This window comes from Octopus sinensis, linkage group LG8 (genome assembly GCF_006345805.1).
Source record: "Octopus sinensis linkage group LG8, ASM634580v1, whole genome shotgun sequence".
NCBI classification, from domain to species: domain Eukaryota; kingdom Metazoa; phylum Mollusca; class Cephalopoda; order Octopoda; family Octopodidae; genus Octopus; species Octopus sinensis.
In genome coordinates, this window is record NC_043004.1 from 6,468,918 (window position 1) to 6,482,150 (window position 13,233).

General features: G+C 41.6%; 1 protein-coding gene across 2 annotated transcripts in view; it reads left to right on the top strand.

Moving 5' to 3' along the window:
• LOC115215242 (clarin-2) overlaps window positions 1-13,233 on the top strand; it is a 63,095-nt gene that overhangs the window by 16,236 nt on the left and 33,626 nt on the right. Inside the window, exon 1 of one of the 2 annotated variants that reach the window (XM_029784482.2) lies at window positions 7,629-8,292. The exons of the other annotated variant lie outside the window; for it this stretch is intronic. Within the exon in view, the coding sequence (XP_029640342.1) occupies window positions 8,064-8,292 (229 nt within the window). The 5' untranslated portion in view covers window positions 7,629-8,063. Of the gene's footprint in view, window positions 1-7,628; window positions 8,293-13,233 lie in introns of those variants that run through there. 2 annotated transcript variants of the gene reach the window in all.

Genomic DNA, 13,233 nt, shown 5'->3' on the forward strand with positions numbered 1-13,233 from the left:
TATATGTATATATATGTATATGCATCACATAAAAGTGCACCATTCAAGTATGATCGTTACCAGCGTCGCCTTACTGGCACTTGTGCATGTGCTAGTAGGGTGCTAATCCGAGCGTGATCGTTGCCAGAGCAGCCAACTGGCTTCCGTACCCGTGGCAGATAAAAGGGCACCATTTGAACATGATCGTTACCAACGTCGCCTCACTGGCACCTGTGCCGGTTGCACATGTAAAAATGATTCGAGCAAGGTCGTTGCCAGTACCGCCTGACTGCCGCCCGTGCTGGTGGCACATAAAATCACCCACTACACTCTCGGAGTGGTTGGTGTTAGGAAGGGCATCCAGCTGTAGAAACTCTGCCAGATCAAGATTGGAGCCTGGTGCAGCCATCTGGTTCGCCAGTCCTCAGGTAGAATCGTCTAACCCATGCTAGCACGAAAAGCGGACATTAAACGATGATGATGATATGTATATATATGTATATATATATTTATATATATATATGTATATATATGTATATGTATATATTTATATATGTATATGTATATATATATATATGTGTGTGCATCATCATCATCATCATCATCATCATTTAGCGTCCGTTTTCCATGCTAGCATGGGTTGGACGGTTCTACTGGGGTCTGTGAAGCCAGAAGGCTTCATCAGGCCCAGTCAAATCTGGCAGTGTTTCTACGGCTGGATGCCCTTCCTAACGCCAACCACTCCGTGAGTGTAGTGGGTGCTTTTTACGTGCCACCCGCACTGGTGCCAGACAGAGCTGGCAAACGGCCACGAACGGATGGTGCTTTTTATGTGCCACCGGAGGCTGGCAACGGACACGAAACGGGGCGGTGCTGGCAACGGTCGCGAAACGGAAAGTTCTCTTACATGCCACCGGCACTGGTAACACATCTGCAATTTCCATTGATCGATTTCGATTCTGATCCTCACTTGCCTCAATGGGTCTTCACAAGCAGAGTTTCGACATGCCACCGGCACTGGTAGCACATCCGCAATTTCCATTGATCGATTTCGATTCTGATCCTCACTTGCCTCAACACGTCTTCACAAGTAGAGTTTTGTGCCAAGAAGGGAAGGTATGCATACGTAGGCTGGCTCCATCCCATGTAGAAGGCCACGGGTTGTGGACTCACTTGTCCTGCCGGGTCTTCTCGCGCACAGCACACTTCCAGAGGTCTCGGTCTCTAGTCATTTCCTCAGTGAGACCTAAAGTTCGAAGGTCGTGCTTCACCACCTCGTCCCAGGTTTTCCTGGGTCTGCCTCTTCCACAGGTTCCCTCAACCGCTAGGGTGTGGCACTTTTTCACACAACTATCTTCATCCATTCTCGCCACATGACCATACCAGCGCAAACGTCTCTCTTGCACACCACAACTGATGCTTCTTAGGTCCAGCTTTTCTCTCAAGGTACTTACACTCTGCCGAGTGTGAGTACCGGCATTACACATCCATCGGAGCATACTGGCTTCATTTCTAGCGAGCTTACGCATATCCTCAGCAGTCACGGCCCATGTTTCACTGCCATGTAGCATGGCTGTTCGTACACACGCATCATACAGTCTGCCTTTCACTCTGTGCGAGAGGCCTTTTGTCACCAGCAGAGGTAAGAGCTCTCTGAACTTTGCCCAAGCTATTCTTACTCTAGCAGTTACACTTTCAGCACACCCACCCCCGCTGCTGACTTGGTCACCTAGGTAACGGAAACTATCAACTATTTCTAGTGTTTCTCCCTGGAAAGTGACGGAAGTTGGTCTCAGAGCATTTTCAGTGTTTATTGTTCCTGAGCATCTGCCACATACAAAAACCATCTTCCTAGTTAGCCTTCCTTTGACATTGCTGCATCTCTTATGTGTCCATAGCTTACACTTGGTGCATCTTATAGAGTTTCTACCTACACCTTTTCTACAGATCGAGCAGGGCCATCTACCTGAAGGTGTTTGTGATTTGTCTACCTTCCTACTGATTACGACTGGTTTTAGCTAGATTGACTCTGAGGCCCTTCGATTCTAATCCTTGTTTCCACACCTGAAACTTCTCCTCCAGTTCTGATAGCGACTCAGCAATTAGAGCAAGGTCATCAGCATAGAGGAGCTCCCAAGGGCATCCTGTCTTGAATTCCTCCGTTATTGCCTGGAGGACTATGATAAATAGGAGGGGGCTGAGTACTGAGCCTTGGTGGACCCCTACCTCTACCCGGAATTCTTCACTGTACTCATTTCCAACCCTCACCCTACTAGCGGCGTCCCTATACATGGCCTGCACAGCTCTCACTAACCATTCATCTATCCCTAGTTTTCTCATTGCCCACCAGATAAGGGATCGGGGGACCCTGTCGAAGGCTTTCTCCATGTCAACAAAAGCCAGGTACAGGGGCTTATCTTTGGCTAGGTATTTCTCCTGCAGCTGCCTTACCAGGAATATAGCATCAGTAGTACTTTTCCCTGGCACAAACCCAAACTGCATCTCATCTAAACTAACTCTCTCTCTAATTAGTTGGGCTATGACCCTCTCCGTAACCTTCATCACCTGGTCCAACAGCTTGATACCTCTGTAGTTATTTGTATCTAGGGCATCACCTTTACCTTTGTAGCAGTTGACTATTATACTGCTACACCAGTCATTGGGTATGACCCCTTTGTGTATCACCTGATTAACTATATGGGTGACTAGGCTATAGCCGACACTACCAGACATTTTGAGCATCTCTGCAGTGATTCCTGATGGGCCTGGGGCTTTCCCTGTCTTCATGCTTCTAATTGCCTTAGCTACCACAGAACTATCAACTCGGATAGCTGGTCCCTCTGTTGGGTCAACATTCGGCAGACTCTCTTTATCCCATTCATTTTTCTTCAGCAGCACCTTTCATAGTGGCATCTCCAAACCTCTCTCTTCGCATCCTCATTTAGCGCAAGTGAACCATCTTCCATGCGAACACACTTCTCTCCTACCACATCACGATTCTCTCTCAAACACTGTCTTGCAACACGAAACACCTCCAGTCTTTGGTCCTCACGGCGCAGAACATTGGCAAATTTTTTCTTATCTGCTTCCCCTCTGGCTAAATAAACCTGTCTCCTAGCTTCTCTTTTGGCAGTCTGATACAATTCCCTGCTACCCCCATTTTTCCAGACCTTCCAAGCCTGTCTCTTTTCTCTAATAGCCCTGTCTACAATATTGTTCCACCACCACGTTATTCTAGGTCGAGAGGGGACTTTGCACCAGCCACAGATCTGGTCAGTGGCTCTCAGCAGGTTGTCCCTTAGAAACGTCCAGCTGTCTTCTACCCCCTGTGATGCTCTATCCCCTTCTACTTCGTCAGAGGCTTCAAGTAATATGTCCCTAAATCTCTGTCCATTTGCAGGATCTTTAAGCTTCCAGATCCTTCTTCTCCATATTTGTCGTCTTCTGGTTGTCCTCCTAGTCCTGATCCTAAAGTCACTAACTACCAGTCTATGTTGTGGGGTACATTCTTCACCTGGAAGGTTTTGGCATTTATAAGCAGCCATCTCTCCCTTTGCCTTGTAAGGATGTAGTCAATTTGGCTGGTATGTTGGCCCGATTGGTAAGTGACTAGGTGGCTGGTAGGTTTCCTGAAGTTAGTGTTGCAAATCATAAGATTATTTGCATCGCAGAACTCCAGCAGCTGGTTCCCTCCTCGTTGCGGGAGCCATAGCCATAGCCTCCATGTACGCCATGGAAGCCCCCAGCATGTCGTCCAACGTGACCATTGAAGTCACCAGCCACAAAGATAAGGTCTCTGTCGTTCGTCAATGAGGTAGTCTGCATATATATATATATATATATATATATATATATATATATATATATGCATATCATCATTATCGTTTAATGTCTGTTTTCCATGCTAGCATGGGTTGGACGGTTTGACCGGGTTCTGGGAAGCCAGGAGCTGCACCAGGCTCCAGTCTGATCTGGCAGTGTGGAGCACCAGCATGACCACAGTCAAATGACTGAAACAAGAACATATATAATAATATATGTATATTATATATATATATATATATATAGAGAGAGAGAGAGAGAGAGAGAGAGAGATGTGGCTATGTGGTAAGTAATTAAGGTGGCGAGCAGGCAGAGACATTAGTACGCCGGGCGAAATGCTTAGTGGTATTTCGTCTGCCGTTACATTCTGGTTGACTTTGCCTTTCATCCTTTCGGGGTTGATTACATAAGTACCAGTTATATGCTGGGGTTGATGTAATTGACTTAATCCCTTTGTCTATCCTTGTTTGTCCTCTCTGTGTTTAGCCCCTTGTGGGTAGTAAAGAAATAGGTATTTCATTTGCTGTTACGTTCTGAGTTCAAATTCTGCCGAGGTCAACTTTGCCTTTCATCCTTTCGGGATCGATTAAATAAGTACCAGTTATACGCTAGGGTCGATGTAATTGACTTAATCCCTTTGTCTGTCCTTGTTTGTCTTCTCTATGTTTAGCCCCCTGTGGGCAATAAAGACATAAATGGTGTGTGGTAAGAAGCTTGCTTCCCAACCACATGGTTCCAGGTTCAGTTCCACTGTGTTGAACCTTGGTCAAGTATCTTCTACTATAGCTTCAGACCAACCAAAACCTTGTGAGTGGATTTGGTAGATGAAAACTGAAAAGAAGCCCATGATATACATGTGTGTGTATGTGTTTTGTGTCCATGTTTGTTCCCCCATCACAACTTGACAACCAGTGTTGGTGTGTTTACATCCCCATAACTTAACAGTTTGGCAAAAGAGACTGATAGAATAAGTGCTAGGCTTAAAACAAAATAAGTCCTGGGGTCGATTTATTCAACTAAAAAGAACCTTCAAGGCAGTGCTCCAGCATGACCACAGTCAACTGACTGAACAAGTAAAAGGAATAAAAGAATATTATATATATATAGGCATAGGAGTGGCTGAGTGGTAAGTAGCTTGTTTACAAACTACGTGGTTCCAGGTTCAGTCCCACTGTGTGGCACCTTGGGCAAGTGTTTTCTGCTATAGCCTTGGGTCGACCAAAGCCTTGTGAGTCGATTTAGTAGATGGAAACTGAAAGAAGCCCGTCGTATATACGTGTGTGTGTATATGTTTGTGTGTCTGTGTTTGTCCCCCCGACATCGCTAGACAACCAATGCTGGTGTATTTACATCACCGTAACTTAGCGGTTCAGCAAAAGAGACCGATAGAAAAGTACTAGGCTTACAAAGAATAAGTCCTGGGGTCGATTTGCTTGACTAAAGTCAGTGCTCCACCATGGCCACAGTCAAATGACTGAAACAAGTAAAAAGAGTAAAGAGTATATATAAGGAGAAATTTCCTGTGTGGGAGCAAGGCCTAGAATCAAAGGGCCTTAGAGTTAATATTGCAAAAACCTAAGTCTTAGTAAGTAGGAAAGCAGATGAATCTCAAATTCCTGCAGATAGTTGGCCCTGCTCGATCTGTAGAAAAGGTGTAGATATAAACTCCATAAGATGTACCCAGTGTAAGCTGTGGACACATTAGAGGTGCAGCAATATCAGACAGAGGTTAACAGGAAAAATAGTTTTTGTGTTTGGAAGGTGCACAGGTACAATAAACACTATAAATGTGCAGAAAATAGACTCCATGAAATGCCAGTGAAGTAAGCTAGGGGTAGTTGGTAGTTTCCGTTATCTAGGTGACCAAGGTGGATGCTCCAAGAGTAGCTGTGAGAATAAGAATAGGCTGGGAAAAGTTCCTACCTCTGTTGGTAACAAAGGGCTTCTCTCTCAGAGTGAAAGGCATAGGCTGTGAGTACTGAGGACATATGTAGGCTTGAAAGAAATGAAGTTAATATGCTTCATTGGATGTGCAATGTGAGTGTGCATGTATGACAGTGTGTAAGCATCTTGAGAGAAAAGTTGGACATGAGGCATCAGATTTACCGTGCAAGGGAGACGACTGCATTGGTATGGTCATGTGAAGCGTATGGAAGAGGACAGCTGTGTAAAGAAGTGCCAATCTCTAACTGTGGAGGGAACCTGTGGAAAAGGTAGTCTCAGGAAGACATGGGACCAGATGGTGAAGCATGATCTTCGAATGTTTGGCCTCATGGAGGTGATGACAAGTGATCAAAACCTCTAATGATATGCTGTGTGTGAGAAGACTTGTCACGCTAAGTGATAATCATAGTTGTGGCTGTGTTGGTGTCATGTAAAAGCACCCGTTACATTCCTGTAGTAGCCTATGTTAGGAAGGACATCCAGCCGTAGAAACCATACCAAATCAGACAGAGACCAGGTGCAGCTTATCAGCTCCAGTCAAACCGCCTAACCCATGCCAGCATGGAGAGTAGACGTTAAATGATGACGATGATTATACACACACACGCACATGTGTATGTGTGCGTACGACGTGCTTCCACACATTTCCTCTGACGAAATTCACTCACAAGGTTTTGGTAGTCCTAGACTATAGTAAAAGACACTTGCTCAGGGGCCGCACAATGGACCGAATCTGAAACCACGGGGTTGCAAAGTAAACTTATCAACTACACCACTATGTAGGGGACACAATGAGTAATATTTACTGCATTTTTAACTTTGAGAAAAAAGTATTTTTCACAAATGTTCACTTCCCAATAACAACTGTATCAGATAAGCAAATGACGATCTTTAAATACATAAAAAGTACTATAAGGTATTCAGAATACTATTTCCACAACTGTGCTGATCAATTCTTACTCCTAATGACGATGCAACAGTATAAAATAATGAAAAATAAACTTGAGAAATAACGGGGGGGGGGGGATAGAAATTACTAATTTTGCCCCACATTTATATTATTGTTTCGTTGGATATTGTGAAGGTGAAGCGAATTGCAACTTGCAAATAAATGAAAAAATATCGTATGTATGTATATAAATATATATGTGTGTGTGTGTGTATATATAAGAGTGGCTGTGTGGTAAGTAGCTTGCTTACGAACCACATGGTTCCGGGTTCAGTCCCACTGCATGGCACCTTAGGCAAGTGTCTTCTACTATAGCCTTTTGAGTGGATTTGGTGGACGGAAACTAAAAGAAGCCCGTCGTATATATGTATATATAAATATATATGTATGTGTGCGTTTGTCCCCCCAACATCGCTTGACAACCGATGCTGGTGTGTTTATGTCCCCGTAACTTAGCGGTTCGGCAAAAGGGACAGATAGAATAAGTACTAGACTTGGAAAGAATAAGTCCTCGGGTCGATTTGCTCGACTAAAGGCGGTGCTCCAGCATGGCTAGTCACATGACTGAAACAAGTAAAAGATATATATATATATCTTTATATATATATATATATATAATATATATATATATATATATATATACACACACACACACACATCTATAGGTAACGCTGGCGCCAGATGGGGCAATATCGCGAGATATTCGTCGAACTCATACAAGCATTTAAAAGAAAACCAGACAACGAATGATAAATACTTGTGTGCGCGGGTGCGCAGACGTGTGTGTTTGCGCGCGCGTATGTGAATGTGTGTGTGTGAGAGAGAGAGAGAGAGAGAGAGACAGAGACAGAGACTGTGTGCGCGTGTATTTGTGGAGATCTGTGAGTGTACGTGTTATCTCTTTTGCTCGATGGCACTTAGCTGTCCCCGCCACCACTTCTGTTCAGTATAAATTGCATTGTGAAACTAGTTGACAATATAGGTCTGTTGAATGTAGTCCGGTCGATGTTAAGCAGGTGAGGCGGATGTGCTGAGCTGCGAATTACCTGATATTGTTCAACTTGTGACGACATGTTATTGTGTCTGTGTGTGCGCAAGTGATAGTAAAACAAGTATTATTTAACATGTAGGCGAGGTCAGTCGTCTTCGTGACAGGATCTTATAAATTTATATCAACTGCAGCAACAATAATGATAGTTGTTACGAACTGTGTTCGAATCAGTAATCAGATATATCTATCAGCCACCTGCAGGCATTAGGATCAGGAACTTATTTGATAATAACAAACTGTTAAAAGAAACAGCCAAAGGAATATAATATAACTTCTAACCAACAGCAGAGCAGACGAATCATAAACTGGATATCCAAGATGGAAAAGACAAAACGTTGCTATGTTCGAGTAACTCTGTTCTTTGTACTCGTTGCATTTGCGTGTCTTTTTGCCTCTCTAACAACGGATCACTGGGTGCAGGTTAATCCAGAAATTCATGTAGGCAACGTGACTGCTAATAAAACAACAGCATACATATATTTTGGCCTCTTCTCGGGCAGTCGTAATCTTGATGTTGGGAATGGCGAGCGTATTAGAAGTCTCAAAGGTAAGAAAACTGATTATTTTGCAATGGTGATCTCCGAGAAGTTCCTTTGATTAACGTCCTTTTTTATTCCTCTAGTTTTCTTGTTTCATCTCTTCTCATCTGTTCTCCCCACTCCTTTAGGAAATTCTGAACAAACCGAAATGAATTTCATAGAGTAAAAATTAATGTTGCAGTTTTAGTTTTAAGTGTTACAAAGAGATTACTTTACTATAAACTTCTTTTATTGGTTGTGTCAGGGGAGAGTCGTTTTCTTTTTGTGTCTTATAATTTAACACACACATCGGTAAAAGTTCCACTTATTTCTTATTTTTATTGGAATGTCAGATAAATACATTCGATTTTGTCTCATTTTTCTACTTGACACTAAATCATCATGTTTGAAAAAAGGTAAAATTTACAGAAATTTCAGAAACGATGAACAAAAGTTGTTGAGAAAGAAGTGAGCTACAAAAAAAGTAAACCTATAAAATACTATGATAAAAAATAATGTGTTAATTCAAATAACATTGGTAAGAATTAAAATAAAACAGGAGGCGGGGGCCGAAAACTTTAAAGTGACAACCAAATACAATTCAATGAATGGGCGAAGGTACGCCGAAAACAGGTGGTCTGCATATTCTTTACCTCCGCCAATGAATATTGGAAAATTTATTATTGTTGTCGATACTGGGTGGGTTACCAAGCCTGCAATCAAACACCAAGTTCCGATAAATACACTTAATGAATTGTGTCTCTCGCATATGTTTTCACCTGTAACAACAGGCTATCACATTTGTGTTAACAAACAATTATATTAAGCTTGAAACTTGTAAAATGAGTAGGAGAAAAATGCGTTTCTATATTATGTTTGGGATTTGTTGTGAGTCATCCCGGGTGTGTAAGGGAAGTTGAAATGAATCGGTTTTTTTTCTATTTTTTATTTGAATCAAACATATTTTTCTAGTTCCTATGTGTTTTCAAACAGTATTTGAAAATTATATTTGTTCCATGAATACACACATGAAAATGGGGACACACACACAAAACATGCAGTTATACAGACTAAATCCTTTTATACGGGTACACGATGTCATTCACTCACACAACCTACCCTCATGACACAGATAAAGAGGCTAGGCTGAAAAAAGACGGTTAATGACGTTTTCTCCTGATACCTATTTCTTTATTACCCACAAGAGGCTAAACACAGAGGGGACAAACAAGGACAGACATAAGTATTAAGTCGATTACATCGACCCCGAAAGGATGAAAGGCAAAGTCGACCTCGGCGGAATTTGAACGAACACGTAACGACAGACGAAATACGGCTACGCATTTCGCCCGGCGTGCTAACATTTCTGCCAGCTCGCCGCCTTGTTTTCTCCTTATACATATTTCTTTACTACCCCACAAGGGGCTAAACACAGAGAGGACAAACAAGGACAGACAAACGGATTAAGTCGATTACATCGACCCCAGTGCGTGACTGGTACTTAATTTATCGACCCCGAAAGGATGAAAGGCAAAGTCGACCTCGGCGGAATTTGAACTCAGAACATAAAGACAGACGAAACCCCGCTAAGCATTTCGCCCGGCCTGCTAACGATTCGGCCAGCTCGCCGCCTTGTTTTCTCCTTATACCGACATCCGTATACCTGTACCGAAGGATCACCTACACAAACAGACGCATGTGCGTACACGCACATACATATACATGTTACGTACACATACACACACACACACACACACACACACACACATATATATATATATATAAACGGCAGTTTGTCTGTGTGTCTGTTTGGTTGTACCCTCACCCTGACCACGGCTTTCAACCAATTCTGATGAAACTTGACACACACATAGCCCAATGTCATAATTCAAAACTAACGCAGCGAAAATTTTGAAAAGTTCCCCCAGTTCTGAAAAAAATCGATAAATTCGACATGGGGTCGAGAATCAGAAACACAAACCACAGACTGTCTGGGGGGACGCAACTCGACCTTTTTAACTAAAAAAAATTTACAATCATTTTTTTTTTCCATTTTTTGGCTATAACTCTCTAAAAATGCTTTATAGTTATTTCCCTTACAAACCCGAGCAACGCCGGGCGATACTGCTAGTATATATATATAGTGAAGGCGCATGGCTCAGTGATTAGAGCATCAAACTTACAATCGTGGGGTTGTAAATTCGATTCCCAGACCGGGCTGTTTGTTGTGTTCTTGAGCAAAATACTTTATTTCATGTTGTTCTAGTTCACTCAGCTGTAGGAATGGGTTGCAAGTTACTGCTGCCAAGTTCTATCAGCTTTTGCCTTTCCCTTGGACAACATGGGAGACTGCTGGTCTTCCATAAATAACCTTGCCTGAGCTTGTACCTCAAAGAGGAACCTCCTAGGTGCAATCCCATGGTCATTTGTGACTGAAGGGAGTCTAAGACTAAGATCATCATCATCGTTTAACGTCCGTTTTCCATGCTGGCATGGGTTGGACGGTTTGACTGAGGTCTGGAAAGCCAGTGGCTGCATTAGGCTCCAATCTGATCTGGCAAGGTTTCTACAGCTGGATGCCCTTCCTAACGCCAACCACCCTGAGAGTGTAGTGGGTGTTTTTTACATGCCGCCAGCACAACAGCCAGTCAAGTGGGCCTGGCATCGATCACATTCAGATAGTGCTTTTTTTACATAGCACCAGCACGGGAGCCAGTCATATATCTCTTATGATAAAAGGCAGATTTTCTCTGCCTGTTCCCATGTTCCTTTTTAATACAATTCTACAATATAGAATTTCTTCAATTGGAACTCACTCCACTCACAAATTACTATATATATTTTTCTAGCAACTCTCTCTTCTTTATGTATGTATGAATGTGTGTGTGTATATATATATATATATATATATATATATATACAGTTGCGGCCAAAATGTTCAGAACGGCATTGTTTTCGTCAGAAAAGTAGATATAAGTTTTTATCAAAGTTGTTTTATATTCTATAATTTTCACAGACAATAAATACGATATTATTTGTTATTGTCTGAGATTTTGATGTAATTTGAGAGGATAATAAAAAAGTTATGGATGATTTAGTGATTTACTGCAAAACCCATGGCGGCCAAAATGATCAGAATGGTTGCTTTTACTCCATGTTTTAGTATATTTAACCGTCGAACTCTAATGTTTTGAATTTGTTTACGTGACAGTTTGTTTACTAAACATTAGTAAGAATATCTGCAGTGTACTTTGTTAATATAACGCCACTTACTCCGTTACCAATTCGTCTGCAGATTATTAAGCTTCGAAAGAAGGGTAATTTAAGTATTAGGTCTATTGCAAAGATTGTTATTAGGTCTATTGCAAAGATTGTTAACAAGTCAAAAAGTGTTGTTCACGGTATTCTTAAGGTCTATGATGGTTCGTGTGAAGATAGAAAGTCTACAGGTAGGCCAAGAAAAACGACCAAGAGAGAAGATCGTGCTATGGTAAAGTTGGTTAAAAAGGACAGATTTAAAACTGCTGCTGCTGTTTTTCGGGAAATGAGCATTGTACTGAAGAAAACTTTATCTCGAAAAACTGTGTCTCGTCGTTTAGTTGAACATGACCTACAAGCAAGAGCACCTGCAGTGAAGCCACTGATCAGCTCCAAGAATAAAAAGTGTCGTCTTACCTTTGCAACCGAACATGTGTTGTGGTTTCAAGAAAAATGGCAAACGGTGCATTTCAGTGATGAATCTAAGTCTATGTTATTTGGCTCAGATGGGAAAAGGTACGTTCATCGAAAAGTAGGTGAAAAATTGTCACCTAAATGCCTTAAGACTAGTGTTAAATTCGGTGAAGGAAGTGTCATGGTTTGGGGGATGATATCTGGAGATGTTGTGGGCCCTTTGCTGCGATTACATGGAAAGGTAAATGCAGGAGTTTATAAACAACTTGTAAAAGATCATGTCTTGCCTGTGCTGAGAAATTCAACTAAGCGACCACCCATATTCATGCAGGACAATGCCCCATGTCACAAGACTAAGGTGGTCATGAACTTCCTCAAGGCTGAAAAGGTTATTGTTATGGATTGGCCTGCTCAAAGCCCAGACCTCAATCCTATTGAAAATGTGTGGAATATTCTAGGAGAACGTTTGAAAGCCAGAAATCCTAAAACAACCGATCCAATAGGATCTAACAGAAGGATCAACTATTAAGATTGACTGCTGTTTGGTAAAAAGAGCCATTAAGAATATGAAGGTAGGAAAAGAAGCTGGATCATCAGAGATAGTCACTAAAATACTGAAAATATCTAGTGATATCGAATGTGTTTTGGTTACTCCTGTATTTAATCAGATAGTGCAGAGATGTATTATTCCCAATCATTGGCATAACAGCAGAGTATGAGTTGTTACAAGGCTAAAAGTGATGCTTTAGAAATGAGTAAATCCAAACATTAAATTAATGTAATTATGAAAGAGACAGAGAGAATTATAGCAAAGTTAGTCAGGAAGAGAACTAGGTTAGACATGAGATGTACTTTGGGTTTGTGCTATTCCTTGAAATTACCAATATCTTCTTAGTGAGGTATCTACAAGAAAATTTTTCTGCCAAGAACAAACCATTATATCTAGCATTTATTGAGTTGAAATTGATCTTTGACCGAGTTCTATGCTTAATAGTTTGGTAGTTGCTGAGAAAACTTAGCAGTAGAGGAATGGCTTGTAAATGCTACACAGACCTTGTATGAGAATATATTGGTGCCCTTGTTTTTAACTTAGCCTTCCAAGCCATAACAGAGGAGTTCAAGATTGGCTGCATGTAGGAAAAAAGTCTTGTGTGCTGACAACTTGGTTCTCAGATGAATCAATCAGAGGAGTAGAAGAAAAAATTCCTAATATAGAAGTAGCGTGTAGACCTAAAGACTATTTCAACAAAAATGGGGGAAAAAAAACAACAAAAAAAAACAATACACTATTAACAACT